The 21194-nt window shown below is 55.3% G+C and overlaps 1 protein-coding gene across 5 annotated transcripts in view; it reads right to left on the bottom strand.

Annotated features, from left to right (window-relative positions):
- Positions 1-5072: 5072 nt before the first annotated feature.
- The window catches only part of ADGRL1 (adhesion G protein-coupled receptor L1), a 65492-nt gene continuing 49370 nt past the window's right edge, over positions 5073-21194 (bottom strand). For 4 of the 5 annotated variants that reach the window (XM_035703568.2, XM_025457779.3, XM_025457780.3 and 1 more), the window contains 19 exons: positions 18341-19141; positions 17171-17485; positions 16370-16473; positions 15880-16065; positions 15565-15603; positions 15207-15390; positions 14763-14885; positions 14029-14243; positions 13560-13730; positions 12923-13132; positions 12612-12832; positions 12343-12409; positions 11819-11910; positions 11133-11301; positions 10023-10151; positions 9756-9852; positions 9534-9662; positions 9340-9357; positions 5073-8933 (listed from right to left, as the gene is read on the bottom strand). In XM_035703568.2, the coding sequence (XP_035559461.1) occupies positions 8191-8933; positions 9340-9357; positions 9534-9662; positions 9756-9852; positions 10023-10151; positions 11133-11301; positions 11819-11910; positions 12343-12409; positions 12612-12832; positions 12923-13132; positions 13560-13730; positions 14029-14243; positions 14763-14885; positions 15207-15390; positions 15565-15603; positions 15880-16065; positions 16370-16473; positions 17171-17485; positions 18341-19141 (4013 nt within the window). In that variant the 3' untranslated portion in view covers positions 5073-8190. The remainder of the gene's footprint in view (positions 8934-9339; positions 9358-9533; positions 9663-9755; positions 9853-10022; positions 10152-11132; positions 11302-11818; positions 11911-12342; positions 12410-12611; positions 12833-12922; positions 13133-13559; positions 13731-14028; positions 14244-14762; positions 14886-15206; positions 15391-15564; positions 15604-15879; positions 16066-16369; positions 16474-17170; positions 17486-18340; positions 19142-21194) is intronic. The other variant, XM_025457782.3, reaches the window with a different exon arrangement.

The following is a 21194-nucleotide window of genomic DNA, read 5'->3' as shown; positions in this document are numbered from 1 at the left end:
GGCTTAAAGAAATCTTTTTAAAATAGAGAATTGCAAGAGAGTAAAAGTTATCCACTGTTAATATTCTGATGTGTAGCTTTATATTCTGCATATTCTATGTGTGTGTGTGTGTATATGCACATATGTAATGTTCACCTTAAAAATAAAACTACCAGTTTTAGCAGCAAAAGTGGGTTTAAGAGAATTGCATTTTGGAACTTGCAAGCTGTGACAAAACCGTAACCAGAGGCAATTCTAGAGAACAAAGGAGAGGTATACTCTTTTATAGAGAAAAGGAAATTGGAAAGGCTGTTAAACCAAAGTCCGTTGGAGTGAACTGGGAACTTCAGGTACGGTGGCTTTTTATTGGCTGAGTTGTCTGTCTCTCGTGGGCTGCTGTGCAGTGGCGAGAGTTGTTGGGGAATGGGGGAGAAAAATCTTCCTCCTGCTGGGGGAGTAAAGTAGCATTCACTTGCAAGGTGTCTCTCTTCCTCTTGGGTCTGCAAAGGACTACTAGTGTTGGGGTATGCGAGCTCCCCCTTCTGGCCTCTTGACTCCATTTTAAGTGAGGTTTCACTTTATTACTTCCACAATATGCACACATACATAGGCAACATGCACACATATGCAAACAGTGTTCTATGACAGTATATACACTTTTTTGCATATATGTCATTTTAAAAAGGTGGGGTCATACTTTACCTTGTCTTTATGGTCTAACATTTTGCACAGTCTTTTTATGAATATGTTTCCATGTCATTTAATGTTCTTCTGCATCATTGTTTTTATTTTTTATATATTTTTAAGATTTTATTTATTGGGCAGCCTGGGTGGCTCAGTGGTTTAGCGCCGCCTTCAGGCCAGAGCATGATCCTGGAGACCTAGGATCAAGTCCTGCATCAGGTTCCCTGCATGGAGCCTGCCTGTGTCTCTGCCTCTCTCTATCTCTCTCTCTCTGTATCTCATGAATAAATAAAATCTTTAAAAAAAAAAAAGGTTTTTTTTTTTTTTCAATTTATTTATTTATTTATTTATTTATTTATGATAGTCACACAGAGAGAGAGAGAGGCAGAGACACAGGCAGAGGGAGAAACAGGCTCCATGCACCGGGAGCCCGACGTGGGATTCGATCCAGGGTCTCCTGGATCGCGCCCTGGGCCAAAGGCAGGCGCCAAACCGCTGCGCCACCCAGGGATCCCCAAAAAAAAAGGTTTTATTTATTTATTCATGAGAGACACAGAGACAGAGAGAGGCAGAGACACAGGCAGAGGGAGAAGCAGGCTCCGTGCAGGGAGCCCGATGTGGGACTTGATCCCGGGTCTCCAGGATCACCCCTGGACTGAAGGCGGCGCTAAACCACTGAGCCACCCAGACTGCGCTGCGTCATTGTTTTTAATGGCTACATGCATTCTGTTGATGTGTGCATGATTTGTGTAATGATTTTCTATGCTGAAATTTTATTCATTGTGTTTCACTTGCAGAAGCCTGATCACAGTGAACCTTCTTGCTTATAAGTCATCATGTGCATGTGTGATTCCTTAGGAATGATTCCCAGGAGAGGACTGGTTGGAATACAATGAGGGCTTCAGGTGTGAGAGGGTGGGATCACTTAGATGGAGGTGGAGGGCTGTGGGAGACAAGGGGCAGGACAGATAGAAAAGAGTAGCAGTTGCAAGGGTTTTGGTAGGAGAATCCTAATGAAGTGAACATGATATAAATGGGGGAGGAAGAACCCAGCAGGGGCCTATCATCACTGCTGGTTTCCATGACTGGTTTGAAGGGGTAAGAGAAGAGCAAAATAAGCTGGTGGATATTGTGGGGATGGAGGACTAACCTCAGCCTGGCTCCCCCAGACCTTCCCAGGAGGTTGTGGCAGGGAGGAGGTTTTCTAAAGGACAGAGGTCCCCAGTGCCTTTAGTCTTTTGAGAGTCTAAAGAAAATCTTCTGGGGCAACTGGGTGGCTTAGTGGTTGAGCATCTGCCTTTGGCTCAGGTCATGATCTGGGGTCCTGGGATCAAGTCCTGCATCAGGCTCCCCACAGATTGCCTGCTTCTCCCTCTGCCTATGTCTCTGCCTCTCTGTGTCTCATGAATGAATGAATGAATGAATGAATAAATAAATAAAAGCTTTTTTAAAAAAAATAAAGCGAATCTTCTGTTATGCATTAAGGCCTTCCCACTCTGAACAGTCCTACTACTAGCTGCATGGGGACTGTTGGGGTGTGGCATGGTTAGTGGGCATCTCCTTTGGTGTGGGGAGCCAGATTGTCAGCCTCCTTTATTGTGTGCCGCGTGGGATGGGTGAACAGTGATGGGGAATGGGCAATTGCAGCTGAATACAGACATCCCTAGAAGCAACCCCTGGGATCAGAAGACCAGGATGGAGGCCTGGCTCAGCACTCTCATTAGCTGAGTGAATGTGTGGACATTCTCTAACCTTTCTGAGTTTCAGCTTTTACAGCCATAAAATGGGGCTAACACTGCCTCGTCGCATCATTGAAAGGATTAAATTGGGGCATGGAAAGCATCTACAAGATGCAGATCCTTTGAACTGCTTAGTAATTTTGTTGAGGAAGTCAGTTAGTTGCTCTAACTTCAGTTTCCTCATTTGATAAATAGGGATAATAATACATACCTTGTGATAATTAAATGAGATGAAATGTAGGAAAGAACTTTAAGTGATTAATCTCATGTTACTGTTCCTGGGCACATGCAAGTGATTGCCCCAGGTATGTACGTGTGCCACTAGCAACCACCCAAGGGTCCTAGGCATCCGACACAACAGATTTAGATTGTGCTAGCAGAGAAGGACGTGTGCAGTGCTGGCGAGAGTAAAGGATATAGAGGTCATGTTGTAGAATCTCATACAGAGATTTGATTTCAAAATCAGAGCATGAAAGACACCTGGGTGACTCACAGTTTAGCACCTGCCTTCCGCCTAGGGTGTGATCCTGGAGACCCAGGATCGAGTCCCACATTGGGCTCCCTGCTTGGAGCCTGCTTCTCCCCTCTGCCCATGTCTCTGCCTCTGTCTCTCTGTGTGTCTCTCATAAAAAAATAAATAAAATCTTTAAAAAAAATTAGAGCATGAAGTTAAAAATCATATATAGTTAAATTTATTATCCTTTGAAGTCCCCAAAACTTGCCCACAGAGTATCTCTCAGTAAGTCCAGAGAATCAGCTTCTCTTCCAGCATAGGAACAGGTTGCCTTTTCTTGGGTTGGGTACCAGCTAAAATATTGAACTTAGGTTTCAGGACTATGCTAAATTAAACCTTAGCACTGCACTGTGAGGGGCACATTGGAACTGAGAGCAGTGGAGGAAGTGGCAGATTCATAGTTCCCATCATTTGTAACTCCTGTTTCAGACTCATTCTGGGTCTTCTGCTCATTTCATATTTTCATCCTTTAACAAATACTTATTGATCACTTACTATGTGTCTGATGCTGTGCTGGACACTGGGGAACAGTAGTGAAAAAAAACATTCTATATTACAGTCTAGTCGGGAAGGCAGATAATAAAAAAGCCAAAAATTCCTTAGTTTGCTAGATAGGAGTGCTATGGGAGACAAAGCAAGATGTGTGGGGTAGAGAATTCTGGAGGGGCCAATTGCAATTTAAATGGAGGGGCCTGGGAAGCTCTGATTTTCATAAGCCCTGCAGAAGAATAAATGAACGCTATGGAATGGTCAGTGCAAAGGCTCTGAGGCAGGTGCTGTTGCACGTTTGTGTATAGTGAGGAACCCACTGTGGCTAGAGTAGAGGGAAGGAGGAGAGCCATGGGGATGAGATTGATGTAGAGTGTTATAGGTCATTGTAGGCTGTTGGGCTGACCTTGGCCTTTGGGCAAGAGGGGAGTATATTGGAGAGTTTTGAGTAGAGGAAGGACAAGATATTTATCAAGATCATTCCGAATCTGTTTTGAGAAAAGCCTGAAAGACAAAGGGAACTAGTTGGGGACTGTTGCAGCAGTCTTGGTGAGACAACAGTGGCTTGAACCAAGGTGGTAAGAACTAGTTTACTATGGATATTTTTTGAGTTAGAACTACTGTTGCATTCACTATCGGATTAGATGGGGGTTGAACAATGATATAAGTACAAGGGAACCTCAGGGTTTTATTCTGGAATCATCAGATAGACTTGCCATTAATTGAGGTTAGGGAGCTTATGGGAGGAGCTGGGGGGACAGGTTTGGACAGGTTAAGTTTGAAGTCCTACCAGACACCCAGGGGGAGATGTGGAGTGGGTAGTTGATATGTATGAATTTGGAACTTGAGGGTAGAACGTTCAGGCTGGAGCTATTTGGGAGTCATCAGTTTATAGTTATTTAAAACCATGCTGCAAAAAATAAATAAAAGAAATAAAACCATGCTGCAAGGCTGAGATCTCCCAGGGAGTGAGTCTAGGTAGCTGGGCTCACCAGTGTTGAGAAGTGGAGAGATGAGAAGGAAGCCAGCTGCAGAGACTGGGAAGGAGTGGCTGGAGAAGTGGAAAGATAATTAGGAGAATATGGCATTCAGGATGCAGATGTTGAAGGCAGAGAAGCATGGAGAGAGATGCTTACACTGTTTGAGTAGTCATTCCTCTCTCTCAGCACTGGCAGCTATATTTGAGAATGTGAAATACACATGATGCAGTTCCACCTTGTCATGTTTGAAAATGCACCATTCTAGCCGCGTGTGGGAGTCAGGGAGTTGGAATGAGACAGGCACAGCATACAGTTACTGTGCTGTGCTCTGCTCTAAATACAGCTTGAAGGGCTTCTCTGAGACTCGACATGACAGTGGCCTGGCCCAGGGAGACTTGGGCATGCATGTAGGCACGGTAAGCCAGTTTCCTCATCTAGAAAATGGATATCTCATAACCTCCATCCTAGAACATTTATGAGAATTCAAAGAGAAACTGCACCTGAAGTGCTCAGCCAGGCCTAGAAACTTATAAAGCTCTCTGCAAACATTAACGATTCTGTGATTCATCAGGCCTCTGCCATGGTTCAAAATGCTGCAGTGCAGGTTCCTTGCTATGTCAGCTTCATGGGGATACTTCGAGCAGGTCCACTCACCCATTTCTTACCCCCCAGTGAGTCACACCACTCTTGTTATTCCAAGAAATCTTAATTTCTTTATTGTTTGATTCTTTTTTTGACTCAACAATTTTTTTAAAACTTTGTTTTTTTCTGAAACGTTCTTGTTATGAGCCTTTTGTTTTGTTCTCGTTAAATGCACTCGACCCAAAATTGGTTTGGCATATCGAAAAGGAGACCAAGGAGGGACTGGGGGGCATGGGAGAGAGGGGAGGAGGCCCAAATGGACACAGAGAAATCGCGGGTGAAAGAAGAGGAACACAGTGAGAAAAACACAGGGAAAGAGGTGGAGACAGAAAGGGAAGGCAAGGGAAACCAAACAAAAACACCCCCCCCCCAAAAAAAAGACTGAGAAAAATATTAGATTTAAAAGCAAATGAATTCAGGAGCCCAAGGAAGGGAGTAGGAGAGGAAACCAAGACCCTTCCTTCTCTATACCGTCCCAGCTGGGGTGGGGTGTCAAGGCACCAGGTCTGGTCGGGGTGAGGGGACACCTGGGCTCTTGGGGTGGCTTTGCACTAGGCTGCAGTGGTGTCCAACCCCACCAGGGGGCCCTGCCATGCAGCTTTGAGGCCTGGGAATCCACGTTGGTGATTTTGGCCAGAATGGGAACCTAGGGACCTGCCCCACCCTCTCTCCCTTTGATTGTCAGTGTCTGGAGAGATAGGAGGGCTGGTCAGGGACAAGGAAGCAGATTCCTCGGATGCCTCCAGTCCCCCCAGAGAACTCTCCCACCAAGCCTGCTCTCCTTGCCCTTTTGCTGGTGTCAGAGGCAGCCTCTGGCTCTACCTGGACTATGCCGGGCCAACTCCATCGTCCCTCCTCTCGCCAGCTCTTCACAGACCCCTGGCTGCCTCTTCCTACAGTGGAGTTCCTGGTCTAGTGACGCCAAGGAAGGCCACAGAATTCTGAGCAAGACTCCCTGTCCTTGTTTCTCTTCCCCATCCAGACTAACCCATGGTCTTCAGCTGAAAGAGGTTAAGCCTTCCTACTTGAAAAAGCCAGAGATGGGACCCCACCCTGCCTTCTCCCCACACCTGTCTCCCTACATGGGACAAACCACCATCTTTGGTCTGACCCCTTCTCCCCTAACTGATGGGGACAAGCCAGCCCCAGCTCCCTAGAAGGGAGGGGCTTTCTAGCAGCAAAAAGGGTTCCTCCAGCCACCTACCTGTCCCTTCCCCCCAGTTCCTCCCTAGAGCCCGCCCCCCTTAACCCAAAGAAGTTTATGGCAGCAGCAGGCTGAGACCCGAAGATGTTTGAAAACTCATGGCACTTGTGAGAAAAGAGGGAGGGGCAAAAGAGACAAGAAGGGGTCAGAGTAGAGGTGGACAGCCACCCCTGGGAGAATGGCAATGGCAGGGCTGGGCTACTGTGGCAATGGGACTACTCTACTCTCAAAGAGCTGGAGGGTGGGGTGGGAAGCCAGGGTGAGAGGCTGGAGAGGTGGGTGCTGGAAGAGGTACTCAGGAGACATCCCCAGCCCAGAGCTTCCGGAGTCTAAGGTTTGGGGTAGAGCCCCCGGTACAAGGTTGTCCTGACTGCAGGCCCTGGTACCTGGCTTTGCCTCCCCCACAGGAGGGTGTAGGGTAGGGAAGGTGATCACTCACCTTTGGGGGCCCCCTGCCCAAAGAGAGACAACTTCACCACCTCCCGCCTCCCCGTCACAACCACCACATGCTGCCTTCACTTCCCTTTCCCCATCACCTGCTCTAGGTGGGGAGTCCCTTCTTCCTCAGCCCAGAGTCCCAGAAGCAATATACAAGAAGCAGGAACTCAAAGGAACAGCGCAGCCATCTTGGCAAAAGCATCTTTGGGTGTGAGGGTGCCTCCCCTGGGCCAGTGGGGAGGGGAGGGGGGAGACAGGCCCCAGTCCTGGGGCAGGCAGTGAGGTACGCGCCCCAGGAGGGCTGACTGATGCCAGGGAACAGGCGGAGCAGGGAAAGAGGCGACAGAAACGGTGCCGGGAAGGAAACAGGTTCTTTGTTTCGCTGTTGCTTCTAGATTTTGTTTTCTGTCTCTGGATTGTAAAAAGCTGCTCTGGCGGCCCGCCCACCCCGGCTGGGGATGCACACAAACACAGAGAAGTCCTGGCTGCCAGGGCCCAGCGGCGCCACTCTGCTCCGGAGAAAGCCCCGAGCTGGCTGGCCACAGGCTCCCGGTGGCTTCAAGTGATGAGATTTTCTTTCTTTCTTTTTTTTTTTTTGTCTTTTTTTTTCTTTTCCATTTCGTTGAAATATTTACAGCAATGGGGGAGGAGGAGGAGAAGAGAGGAAGGGGTAAGATGGCCCCCTAGGGAAAGATCCAAGCCCAGGACCCACTCCCCAGGGATATCCAGACCCAAAATCTGCTCCCCAGATAGCCGAGCCCACAGGACTGGGAACTGCCCAGATATGGCCACCCCTGTGGGCTGGGGGCCCTGTGGGGAGTTGTGCTTCATCAGGAGTCACCCCAAGGGAGGGGGTCACTGGGTGCACTTGAGGAGGCTGATGGGCAGGCTTGCTAGGGAGGCAAGGACGAAGAGCAGAGGGAAGGAGCTTCAAAGAAAGTTCCACCTTTAAACCAGCAGCCACAACCGCCCATTCCTCTTGCCCTGGGGCTTTCTCTTGGGCCAGAGGCCCCAGTCTCCAGGAGCAGGGAACTGTCTTCCAGGAGGACCTGTCTGTCTGCTCCCACTGCTCCTTCCTGTTGTAGCTGGCAGCACTTCCAGCTGCAGAGAGAGGAGCAGCTGACAGGTTCCACTCAGTAGGGCCCTTGGCCCAGGGAAACCAAAGCCCTCATTTCCCTCCAGGGGTCAGGAAAGTGGGGGAGAGGGGGGTAAGTAAAGAGTGGGCTGCACCCATCCAATTTCTCCTTCCTTACTCCCTTGGGGGACCTCTTGGCTTCTCCTTACTGCACTTCCCCCCAAATCGAGCTGGTGCATGTGGCTGGTAGGAAACCCTGTCTGTGAACCCTGCACCACAGGCCCCCACGGCAGAGCTCCTGAGGGGCCTAGAGGGCCCACGGCTGACGGGCACCTGGAGAGAGTGGCCCACCAGCCACTGCTTCCATGAGTCTCCCTCTCCCACCAGAGCCCCACCCAGGGTTCCCTCCCCGGCCTGGGCCACCAGCCCCTGGTCCATGAGGTCCCTCAGAGACTGGTGACCAGCTGCATCTGCCCATCCCCATCGGGCCCTGGCCCCTCAAGGCCCGGGGCCGCCAGGTAGCCCTCGTGGCTGGGCCGCCGCACCTGATAGTAGCCCTGCAGGGGGTTCCGGGCCACTAGGGCTGGTGGGCGCGAGGTGTAGTAGATTTCAGGGGGGCCTGGGGGTGCAGGTGGGGGTGGGGGCAGGGCCTCACTGGGCCCCTCGGGGCTGCTGTCCGGGTAGGAGGGCGAGTCCCGCAGGTTGGCCCCGCTGGCATAGAGGGAGTCCCGGCCTGGAGGGGAGGAGAGGGGCCGGCTAGTGGCCCCATCCTCCGCAGTGCAGCTCTCCGACTCATCCAGATCACTCTGGTACAGCACCGACTGGGCCCGGGGCAGCAGCAGCGGCTCCTCCAGGGCCTTGTAGAGAAGTTCGATCTCTGCCCGGTCAGCACCCCCGGGCCCGCCTGCTTCTTCCTCCCCACCGCCCCCTGGCACAGGTGGCACAGGGGGTTCGGGTGGTGGGGGGCCCTTGGCCCCACTGCTGCTGCCCCGCAGGTTGTTGTGTACCAGCTCTGAGATGATCATCTTCTCGAAAGCAGCAGCATCGGCCAGGTTCCGGCCTCGGGGTGGCTCAGAGGCTCCGTCCCCTGGAGGGAAATCTCCACTTCGCAAGGAGTAACTGTTGTTGAAGTTGCCGTTGAGGGGCAATGTGTCCATGCCGCAGGCTTCCCGGCCTCCTAGAGGGTGCTCTGCCGACAAAAGAGGGCTGGCTCAGGAGGAGGCTGGGAAGCCACAAGGGCATGGGCACGGGCACATGGGAGAGGGGGTGCCTGCTTCCCCCAGGGCTGGGATCTCCTATTCCCATTCTTCCTCACTGGCATTGGGGACACCAGCCCAATATCAAGTTGGTGGAATGGGGGTGGGAAGTGGGGACACACACCAGTTCCCCCTAGGTCTCCTCTCAGCTGGGAGGCTCAGAATCTCAGCAGTGAGGAGGCCTAGTGACCAGGTTCCATTTCCTGTGCTCTGACCCTCACCTTCATTGCCTACCTGAGGGCCAAACATAAACCCCTCTAGCTGTATGGGGGGCGGGGGGTTGGGAGGAGGGGGCACCTGAATTCTGCCTCGGAAATATTACCCGCAAGTCACACTTACTGGGTTCCCGGTAGCTCCCTGTTGGTGCAGGCCAGGAGGGAAGAGAGAGAAAGTGAGAGTGTGCTTGGAAAGTCAAGCCCAGTTTCCAATTCAGGAAGTAATAGGATGCCCCAAGCAGAGACTGTCAGGATGCAGACCCCACCACACTCCCTGACCCGGGCTGTTGTCATCTTCCTGTACCAGAGTGCGCTTACCTGGGGAGTTGAAGACAGGGGGCGAAGAGGGATTGAAGCCCACTGACTCGGCGATGAGGGTGTTGTAGGGGCTGGTGCCCCCACGGGGCTGCAGCACGGGGTTGGTCAGCAGGTGGTTCCCCATGGTACCTGTCCAGAACATCAGGGGTCACAAAGTGGCCCAGAGACACTGGCCCAGGAATCCTGAGGGATAGAGCCAAGAGCAAAGGGACGTGATCTCACCTCGGTTCAGAGTGGGGGTGCTGTTGATGTCACCTGCCATGAAGGAGGACTCCGTCTGTTTCCTCACGGTGTCGTTCCACATCCTCCGGATTCGGCTCTGGAGACACAGCCTGGATGTGAGACTCCCACCCCTGGGCTGCCCACCCTCCAGGATCTTTCTGAGACCTGGGCTGGGCCTGGCTGAGCGCTGCCCTGTCTCCTAGGCCCTGGGATCCAGTACTCAGCCCCAGGGAGCCCTGCTCCGTGCCCTGGCCCCTGCCTAGGTACCTGGGTCCCCGTGTAGTAGCGGGTGTTGCTCCGCATGGCTGAGGTCTTGAGTGAGCCGTGAGCGCCCCCGGGTGGGGAGCGGATGCAGCAGTAGGAGTGACGCAGGCACTTGCTGTACTCCTTGTGCACCTGGGGGAGGAGGAGGACAGGCAGCTGGCAGTGGGTGCCCCTGCAAGCCTCAGAAACATCGTTTCCTGTTTCACAACAGCCAGCCGGTCAGGCAGGCACTCTGCTTGCTCAGGCCCATCCCCCTTTCTCTACATCCATGTCACTTTCTTGTTCATTCACTCAACAGGTCTTTAATGAGCATCTGCTATGTGCCAGGCATAGTTAAGGCCCCAGGGACGATACAGAACAAGTCATTCACACAGCCCTACCTCTGAGAACTAATTTTGGTAGACAGAGATGTGTAGATACAAACAAGATCCCATTGTGTAGGTCTGATGCTGTCAGGTGCTGTGCAGACCAATGTGGCCAGGAATGGGGTTAGGCAGTGTTGGTGGGTGGGGATGTGTGTGTGTCTGGGGGTGGGGTTGTGATCTTAAATAGACCGGGAAGCCTCATTGAGGAAACATCTCGGCAAAGATCTGAAGTAAATAGGATAGGAGACCTTGTAGAGAGAGGAGCAGGAATATGCCCTGAGGATGGTCTTATCTAGTTGTTCGAGAGAAAGCAGAGCTCTCCTCTGCTTTGGCTGAAGGGGAGAAAGGGAAGTGGGGCCTGGGTAGGGTTGTGTGAGCTTGTGGGCTCCAGTAAGGAGGCTAAAAAGGAAACTTTATCACCATAAAACTTACAGTTTATCTCGTAACTATTGAAGTGGAAGCCTTCTGTCTGGGTGATACTCAGTTCTCTCCTTCCCACACACCTGACTGGTGCCCCCATATCATAGGTGGGTGGGTGGGGGGTTGGTCCTCTGCTACCACAACCCTGCTCTCCCAGCTCCCCAAATCCTCCCTGCTTTCTGGCTTCCCCAGGTTGTCATATCTTGCTCTTTTCCAGAACCCTCTTTACCCCTGCTTAAGTCCTCCCTGACTCCAAGCTCGTGCTCCCCTCACAGCAGACAGACTCCACTGCAGAAGGCAGGCACTTGGACCCCTTTCCTGACCTCACCTTCTTTTGTAAGGCGCAGTGAAAGACAAAGATGAAGACCCCCTGGAAGGCGTTGAAAGTGGTGAAGAGATAGGCCATGACCACGGACTCCTTATTGATGAAGAGCAGGCCAAAAGCCCAGGTGAGGCCCAGGAGGAAAAGCAGCGCAATGGCCCCCAAGGCCCAGGATCTGGGGAGGGGAGAGAGGACAGGGATGTCAAAGTCCCTGCCAGTGGACAAACCTCTCTGCCCTGCTGTGTCCCTCTTCAGAGGGGTCTGGATGCTGTTGGCAAAGAAACAGGCCTTGGGCGGATCACCTACAGTGGTACTTTGACCCAGCCTGGGCCTGAGGTTGGGGTTTGGGGTTTTGCAAAGGTCAGTCATTTGCCTTCAGCCTTGGGCCGAATTTCCAGATCCTTAAACTACCTTTTGCTGCTCATTTCTCTTTAAATTGCACTGAATTGGACTTACCTTTTTAACTTGGCCTCACCCTAAGCAGTTATGTCCCCCAAAGCACAGATTGGATATGTTAATATGTTTTCTAATACTTGTTAAGTACATGAACAAGCACAATAAAAACACATTTGTCCTTAAAAATCATCTTGTGGTACTGGAGGTGAGTGCATCACATTTTAGGAAGCCCTGGGAGAGACCAGGCCTGGTATGGATGGAGCTATCGGGCGGGGGTGTGGGGAAGGGGTGCTCACTTAATGTTGTCCAGGCGACTGGAGTCAGGTTTGAGCACAGATGAGCTCCGGATCATCTTGTGCAGGGTCACCATAAGGAACACCAGGTTCACCTGGGGGGGAGGGACAGAGAGAGGCTAGGCTGCGGGAGGTCCCTTGGGGTCCCTCCACCTCCCAGAGTGAGCTCCTGGCCAAGTCTCAGCCTCAATGCCCCCTTCTTCAGGGCTTCCTCTGCTGTTGTACCTGCCCTCAGGTGCCTGCTGACTGGTAACAACTGTCTGTTAATGTGGCTCCTAGTGGCGAGAGGACAGGGCCTGTAGCCTGACACAAGGCAGGGGCTCAAATCAGTTCCTAGATGGACAGGCCTTGGTGCTGGAGCTTTACAGACCCGCTGCGTTCTTGTCTTCTTAGTTAGTTGCTCCGTTTCGATGGTTTTCACACCAGCCCTCTCAGGGCTTGGGGAGAGTAGGACAGGGCTCCGGGGTCAAGGCTAGCTTGTGTGAAGGAAGGAGATATAGAACTAGAGGTACCACCTTCCCACTTACCACGATAACAAAGGAGACTGGTCCAATGAAGCTCCAGATGAAGTAATTGTCGACTCGGAGCCAGCAGCTATAAAGAAAGCAGGGCTTGGGGAGACAGAGGCGGGAAAGCCCTTCCCTCCCATCCTAGCCCCCAGGGACCCTGCAGGCTGTAGCCTTCGATCTCAGGAGGAGGAAGGCCAGTGCCTAGGGTCCTGGCCCAAGGGATTCTGCTGAGCAGGGAGCCAGGCAGGAGGAGAGACCTGGAGAGTGGGGGAGGGGGGTGCACTCACGCCTTCTCGGTGCCATAGCTGCGGTAGTCGATGGCTGCCGCGATGCCTACCACCAGGGCTGGGAAGCAATAGCCACCCAGGTAGTAGTACTTAGTGCGGGAGTACTCGCTCTCAAACACTTCGACCAGCAGCAGGTAGAGGTGCACACCCTCCAGGCACAGCCAGGAGAAGGCAGCCAGGAAGAAGTAGTGCAGCAAGCCAGCGAAGATAGGGCAGGCAATCTGGGGGCGGCAGGGAGGGGCACCACAGGTGAGGGGCTGCCTGGGCTAGTGCCACCTCTCCTACCTGCCTCTGCCCGAGTCCCGGCCCACCTCATACTGTGTCTTGTCTATCCCGACCAGGAAGAGCAGCTCAGCCAGAAATAGGTTGATGCACAGGTTCTTGTGGATGGTATTGCGGTCGGTCTGTAACCCCCGCAAGAAGCAGAAAGTAGAGATGCAGATGGCCAGGCAGACGAGGGAGATCACGATGCCCACCCAGGTGATGACTGACAGCAGCAGCTCATTGATGCGACCTTGGTACTGGGGGACAGGAGCGGGCAGCTCGCTCAGCACCTCTGGCCTTGCACATGGCCAGGCTCAGCCAGGTGCTAGGGACGGGCAGGGCCACAGGCCACGAGCACCACCAGTGTTGCCCATCTGGCCTTCTGCCCCCCAGTTTGCTGGCCCCCACCCTTCTGCAGGTGGCACGCTCACTTCCTCATGCTCTGGAAGGCTTGTGGAGAGATGACAAAGGTGACACCAACTTGCTTCTCCAGAGTGCCTTGGGACCATGACCAAAAAAGAACCAGACATGTGGCCTCATGCCCCGGGCAAGACTGGTGCCACCCCCCAATTCCCATGAAGCTGGTCTTCCCTGGCACTGCCCATGCAGCGCTCTCTATGATGCCATGCAAAGCCAGGCCAGCAAGTGGGCCTGCCCAGAGGAGCGGAGCGCTGGCCAGCTTACGATCTCACGGTGAGCCATTAGCACGGCAAAGTTGGTGAGGTGGCTGCAGGCACACGTGGTATGGGTCTTGTTGGACTCCACCAGGCGGCAGCCCTGGGTTGACCAGTAGCCCAGCATGGAACGCTCCGAGTAGTTCCAGAAGGAGCAGTTAGCATTGAAGTGGTTCTTGGCCTGTTGTGTGGTGGTGGCCGGGCAGTCAGATCCAGGGAGTCCCGTTCCAGCCCCCACACCCAGCTATGGGGATGGTGACAAGCATGAGAAAAGTGCCTGGGGCTCCAGATGACAGTCTAGGATCTCTGGGAACAAATGGCCCAAGCTGTTGAGGTGGGGGCTGGGGGACTGATGCCCCAGGGAGGGGTCATAACTTGCTCTTGGGGTGGATGAACACACAGCAGGGAGAATATACAGCCTGGGAACACGGAAGATGGTGGGACTCCCGAGGGGGGAAGGAGGGAACACCTCAGCTCACCTCCAGGTGGGCCACGGTGAAGATGACAGGGTCCATGAGAAAGACGCGACTGGACTCCTTGTTGATGGACGCTGCGATGACCTGTGAGTTCACCACCAGGGAGGCGCCACCTGGGCCACCTGTACCTGCTTCACCTGCCAGCTTTACTGTGGCATTCTCGGTGGACAAGAAGAGGCCTAGATTGTTGTACAGGATGAAGACAACTTTGACCACACCTGGGGAGGATAGGCACAGTGGGGTATGTGGTCAGTCCTGAGCCAGCACGCCTCCGGCCACACTGGCCACCGGTACCTCTGAAGCCAGGCTATGGGCCCAGGTGAGGGGGGCTTGTGGAGCCCCTCTACGTACCATAGCTTAGTTGTAGGCAGTTCCAAATGGCCAGGCAGTATGCCAGGGACATAGGGACTGCATCTCCAGCCCCCACCTCACTTGCTGTGTGACCTTCAGCAGATCCCCTACATCTCTGAACCTTAGTCTCAAATGGGACAGATCTCCCTGAGCTATGGGAATCGACTGCCATTGCACAGGAGTAAACCCTGCAAACTACAAAGTGTCCTACGTTCTGGGGTTTTGGGGATGCCCCACAAATCCCCTGAAATGTTACAGTAGCTTGAGTGGAGAACAACTCTTGTTGGGTCCTACCCTTTTCTTGGATTCTTCAACCCAATACAATTTAAGAATGAATGTTCTTCATATGTGAAGCAGGGATGCCAGCCCGGGGCTTGGACACTGACCGTTGCGGCTGTTCTGCTTGATGGTATTGGCGGACAGCTGGATGGAGTTCTCGCTCGGGTATTCCTGGGGGAATACCAGCTCCTGCACTTGGCCCTCTGTGTTGAGGACTGTCACTTCCAGGACTGTGGGGACAGGGGATGGCAGGACAGATGTGGTTGGGGCCTGTCCCCAGTCCAGGGGCCCAGCCATGGCAAGAGGCCCGAGGCTAGGGCATCTCTGGCTGGCAGGCCCCACAGTTCAAGATTTGCACCTCATCATGATCTCAGGGTTTTGAGACTGAGCCCTGCATCAGGCTCTGTGATCAGCATGGAATCTGCTTGAGATTCTCTCCCTCTCCTCCCACTCATGCAAGTGCTCAGTTGAGATTTCTCTCTCAAACAGCTAAGGGGGCAATAAAAAAGATCAACACCTGAACTTGCCGTGGGCATGACCGCAGCACTCACCCACATTCTGTTTGGCAGCCAGGAAGCGGGCAGGCTCCCTGACATTGTCGGCCAGCAGGAAGGCACCCTCCTCCAGGACATCCAAGAGCATGGTGGCTGTGTGCACCTGCTCTGTGGCATTCATGTCCTTCCAGGACTCCAGAGCTTCTGGCCGCAGGAGGTTGTCCACTGTCTCTACCACAGCCTGCACAGGCGAGGGGTGACACTGTGATTCCCCCCACATCCTCCAGTTCCCTGGGCTGGACTGATTCTGCATACTCTCCTCTCAGTCTCCATCCCCAGTGCCGCCTGGGGCGTGCCCAAGTGATGAGGGCTGCCTCACCCCCTCGTTGGCCAGCAGGAACCCTCTGGGCCTCACCTTGATGTAGTCTTTGCAAGTTCTCTCCCGCTTGTGCATCTGGGAAAAGAAATGGAGGTGCTGTCAGGGCCCCGAGCGTGCTCTTCTGCAGCTGCCACCACACCAGGGCTGGGCCCTGAACAAGACCTGTTCCTAAGGGACGCCAACCCCAAAGACCGTCCAGGGCAGCTCTGGAAGATCCAGTGTGCCTAGGATCAGTCTTCTCCTCTCTGACCGCCTGGCTTTGCAGCCTAGCCTGGAGGTACCAGGCCGGACTCTTCCTGAGCCCCAAGGGCAGTGCCCCCCAACCCTGCTGGTCCTACTGCCGTGCCCCACCTTGTTGTAGTTCTTGCCAGCTGACTCGCGCTCAATGGGCCGCAAGGCCTGTAGCTGGGCATCCAGAATATCCAGCAGCTGCTCCATCAGCTTCACAGAAGAGGACACATCACCCGCATAGATGGAGCCTCGGGTGTGACGGGCCAGCTCACTGGCAATGTTGGCTGCATTCTCCCCACTCTTGATCTGCATGAGGTGGGAGGAAGGACCCCCTGCTATCTCAGAGACCATCTTCCTTCCCACATGCTCTCTTTTCACATTCCCAGGCTGTTTGGCCCCTTCCCATCCATCTCTCTGACCCCTTCTCCCTCCCCATCCATCTCTGTTTCTCTTGAAGGCTAGGGAGGGGACCCACACAGTCCTGGCTCCCAGACCTGCCCGTCTGTCTCCCCAATTGCTCTACTGCCCCGAGAGTGCCTTGTGCCCGGCCACCCAGGGCCCAGTGTGCAAGCAATTGTGCCAATCTGGGAGGGACAGCTGCTGCTGGTACCTTCTGGGCCACCTGGTTGACCCAGGGGGAGGTGCAGTTGCTGAGGTCAGGGCCCCGGGGGTTCCAGAGCCCCAGGGCTGGTAGACACTGGAAGGAGGCAATTCCTGCAGGGACAGACAGGAACAGAGAAGGGAGCCACAGGGAAGGAGAGAAAAAGGGGCCACAGCAGGGAAAGATGACAGAGAGGGGAACAGGCAGGTGAAGAGAGAGATGAAGGAAACACGGAAGACCAGACATGAAGAGGGCCGGACAGTCAAGAGAGGTGTCACTCTGAGGTGACATGAGCTACCCCTCACTTCTAAGCTCCCCCTCTTGGCTCCTCTTCCTTCTTTGCCTACCAGAAATGGAACTTTCTAGCAAAGTCCATCTTGGAAGCCCCTTCTCCCTTAAGCCTCTTCAAACCCTCCCCTTGGATCATTCCACCTGGAGCACAAGGCCTGGCCCCACCCCCTCTGGCACTTCAGCTGCTCTCTGTAGGGCCACTGGCTGACCGGGGGCCTATTCCATCTCAGCCTGAGGCTGGGAGCCCAGGTCACTTCCTGTGGGCTCCCTTCATAGTCTGCCTGGCACTGCAAGAGAGGACAGGGCAGGGGGACTCATTGAGCTGCTCCTGTGCCCTGAGAGCTCTGCTGGGCTCTGAGAACACAGCTGCAGATGTCAGGCACAACCCCTGCCCTCAGAAAGCCCCCACACTGGCAGAGGAGATGGGCTAAACTGAGTGGTGGGATGTTCCCTGGCCAGACCAGGTTTAGCCACTCCCCAAGCCAGCCACAGTGAGGTGACAGCAGCCTCTGTACTCACCTCGGGTCCCCTTGGGGCAGGGCCTCTCAACCAGCATGCCCTGCTGAGTGGCTGGCCATTGGACCCGCCGCACCTCTCGAGGTTCACAGAAGAGTTCTGGGGACACGTGCAGATTGGGGGCTGGGGGCCGCCGGGTGCTGGGAGCTGGGGCTGTGGCTGGAGGCAGGTCAGGTCCCAGCTGGTTGATGGCACCCACAGGGTGTGTGGTGAGGGGCACTCGGCGGAGCGGAGTGGTGGCTGCGGGCGAGGCCGTGCTGGTAAGGGGTGTGGGTCGGGCTGTGGTGGTCGTGCTGAGAGGCGGGGAAGTGGCTGGGCCTGGAAGGGAAGAGGGTATACAAGACAGGGTCACCATGCTCAGGGCCTTGCCATGGTGTGCCCAGGCATGGGGTCCCTGGCATTCTAGCATCTTTCCCAATGTGGGAGGATTTGCTGGTCCCCACTGGGTCTGAGAGATCTCCCCTGGCTTCTCTCTGCCCCCAAGACCATCTAAAGCATCAAAAAGCAATAAAATTCACTTGAGTGTAGCCTGAGGTCTGAGAGTAACCAAAGAGAACAGGCCAGGAAGGGGAGTGGACAGCCACCTCCTGTCCTCATTCTACTCTCACTTTGGTCCCTATAACCTGGCCAAGTCCCTTCCCTGTGCAGGCCTTAGTTCCCCATTATGTAAATGAGGTTGGATGGGGTCAGGCTCCTTAGCGCCCTGGGGCTGCTCAGAGCTGGCCGAGGGTAGCTGAGAGGGCGAACAGAGACTGCAGAGGGACGCTCACGCTCAATACTGGCGGCTCGGCTTTGTTGTTTCACTGACACGGGGCTTCCACCTGGGTTCTGGCTGAGGGCTCCAGGGCTAGAAGTGCACAGGCCCCGGAGAGGGGCGGTGGAACCTAGCAGTCAGGAGTGCAGAGTCCTGGGTCCAGGTTGTCTAAGAACTAACCTAACCTCTCCCCTCCCTGGCCCTCCCAGGGTTGCAGTTTCTTCACCTGTAAAACAGCAGTAGTGCTCCCTGCCTCATAAACTGTGACAGCCAAACAGGTTAACTGTGAAATGCTTAGCCCAGCCTCTGTCCCACGCTGCAAGCCTCTGTCCTCCAGATCCCAGCTCTGGGTGCACAGCATGCCTCCCCACTGGCACCCCGGGGGCCCAGGAGGTGGAGTTGTGGGGAGCCATCCCTACCGGCACTGGGGTCGGGCGGCCCGAACTCCAGGCTGTAGCGCACCACAAAATAGTTGTTCCAGACGTAGAGCTGGTTGTCGCGAGGGTTGTAGTCCACGGAGGAGACAAACTGGTAGGGGTTGGGGAAGGCCAGGCTGACGGGCTCCTCACGGTTGGCATTGGTGTTGAAGGCGTAGTCCACGCGGTTGCCAGCCGCCTCGCTGTCGTCGTCCACATACACTGAGCGCAGCACATACAGGACTCCGCACACCATGAAGGCGTTGGACGCTGAGCGCTTGTCGTAGCCCGTCTCCCACGTGCCCTCGAAGCGCAGCGTGTAGGGGTTGAGCTGGCTCACCACCAGGCGCCCGTTGTTGCCCTCGGTGGCGTAGATGACCCACAGCCCGTTCTCATCCACAGCCAGGTCGATGTCCGTCTTGCCGCCCCAGCGGTAGGGCGAAGTGTCGTGGTAGTTGGCCGTGTTGATGACCGTCTCCCCGCTCTTGATGCGTGTGCGCAGATCGTACTTGACGATGTTGCGTGTGCGCTCCTTGTTGTAGAAGACCGCACCGTCGTAGACCACAAAGCCCGTGCCATCCACGCGGTTGGGCAGGCGGTAGGTGGTGGTGTGGCGTGCGGCCACGTAGTCCTCCCACGAGGCGTACTCAGTCAGCGTGTCCGTGCGGTACGGGATCCAGGGCATGACGTAGATACGGTCGCCTGCCTGCAGCGGGTCCTTGCACCATGCGCCAGACTGGTGTTCCGACTCGTGTGTGGAAGTGGGCTCCAGCACCTTCTGCAGGGTCCCTGGGCACACGAAGACTGGGCCGGGCGGGTGGGTGGGCGGGGAGGACATGGGGAGAGGAGGAGCAGAGGCAGGGGAGGGGGAGAGAGAGAGGCAAGTTGGTCACGCGGCCTGGGGTAGCCAGGCTGTCCCCTCCTGCTGCTGCAGTCACGGTTGCTTGGTAGGGCTGGTGATGGGAAGGGGGTTTCCGGGCTGGGACCCCTGCCCTGCCCAGCTGCCCCTCTCCCTGGAGATGTCAACCCTGGAGGCCATTAAGAGCAGGGTTAGTGGGGGTGGGGAGGTGGTGCCCCTCTTTCCTTCCCTGGCTGCTAGAGACCCCACAGGCTGGGGATAAAGGGTTTGGCAATAGCCCTCCCAGACTTCCTCATGTGCCTTAAGTGGGGGCGGAAAGATCTCCTCACTGCTGCCACTCATGGCTTTGAGGCTCCAGGGACTCAGTGCCCTGCTCCTTTGCCATCTGTCACAGCCCTCTATGGAAGACCTACAGTTGAGGGTCCCATATTTCACCAACAACACCAGGACACAGGTTTGTGGCACATTTGTTTCCTCCCCCCTCCCCCTGCAAAAATTGCAAGGTAGAGTGATGTTTCCGTACCCACTATGGGTTGTCAGGAGTGCCCCCCTATTCCAGGGTGGAGGAGGCACTCAAGGTCCCTGATGCAGCCTGTGGCCCTCCTATACCCAGTACCCATGCAATCAGCAGGTGAGGGAGGGTCTCTGGAAAAGTCCAGCCCCTCTGAGGGTGCCCAGCCCTGCCCCCAGCCGGCAAGGTCTCTCATGGGGTCTGTTCAGCAGCAGACACTGACACTGGTACACAGGGGTGGGGGGAAATTGGGGGACATGGGAAAGGAGAGGGCTCCCCGGGAGAGTTGGGGATTGGGGGAGGAGAGCTGCGTGGAGGGAAGAGAGACAAGGTGGGGGGCCTCGGCGAGGTCCTGGCTCCAAGGGAGGCACGCTGGAGACCACCTGGGAAGAAAGGGTTAGTGCTGGCGAGGAGAGAGGGGTGAGCAGAGAATTCACTCCAAGGCCCAGGCCCGACTGAGGGTCCCTCGGGGGGGCAGTCCCAGGTCCAGCTCAGAGGGGGCAAGGGAGGGAACCAGGAGCTAGGATAAAGACCCAGCCCGCCCCAGCCAGGCCCCCCCACCTCCCCTGCCCCGGACCCCGATTTACCTGCAACCATCCCCGGCTCGGGAGGAGGGACCAAGGCAGCGCTGATGTCAGAAAGGTGGGGGGCCCCGCCCCACCCCCCCATTCCCTGAAAAGGAGGAAAACCTCAACTGCATCTCGTTGGCCGCCGCTGGCCTGCCCACCCTTGCCCCGTCACATCCCAATGCCACCTGTGCCTAGCCTCCCCTTATGGACCCAGTAGGGGCCTGGACTTGGGAGTGGGGATGTCCAGATACCCCTCCATCCAAGATGGCTGGGCTTCCCTCTCACCTCCCCGCTAGCTGAACCCACAGACAGGCCAGGGTGAGGGTTTGCAGTGAATTCTCTGCTCCTGCTTGGCCGGTCACCAAAGCAGCTGGCCCCAAGGGGATCAGGGAGGGCTGGGACCTGGTGTGGGCTTGGCGGAGGTCAGCCCCAGTGGCAAGAGGGTCATGGACAGGCACCACTCCTCATTCCCGCACTTCCAGCCTCACTCTTTGACAGGCTTAGGTGGGGGATATCCAGCCCTCCCCTCACAGCATCAGGGACAGCTAGGCCCAAGGGCCCCAGTGTGCAAAGCGGCCAGGAGCGCAGTGTTTTAGGACGGGGTGGGGAGCCTGGGGCCCAGAAGTGAGCAGGAACCAGAGGGATCCTGGCTTGCATCCTGGGGCTCCGCTATCTCCCTGTCCCCAGTGCCCTGAGGGGTTGGCCTGCACCCTGTGCCCAGCACACCTGGCCTCTGCCTTTATCTTCTATGCCCCGGTCTCCCTGTCCCCAAGCCAGGACCCCTGCCAGTTCTGTGGCCCCTGAGCAGATATGTGTGTGTGAGGGGGCGGTGGGAGGTCTCAGAGCCTGACCTGGTCAGAAGGGTATGGAGGAGGAAAACGTGGTTAGAGGTTACCCTGGGGAAGGGGGAGAAGATGA

Source organism: Canis lupus, chromosome 20, assembly GCF_003254725.2.
Source record: "Canis lupus dingo isolate Sandy chromosome 20, ASM325472v2, whole genome shotgun sequence".
NCBI lineage: Eukaryota > Metazoa > Chordata > Mammalia > Carnivora > Canidae > Canis > Canis lupus.
Note: the sequence above shows the minus strand (reverse complement) of the source record. Positions and strands in the feature narration are given on the sequence as shown.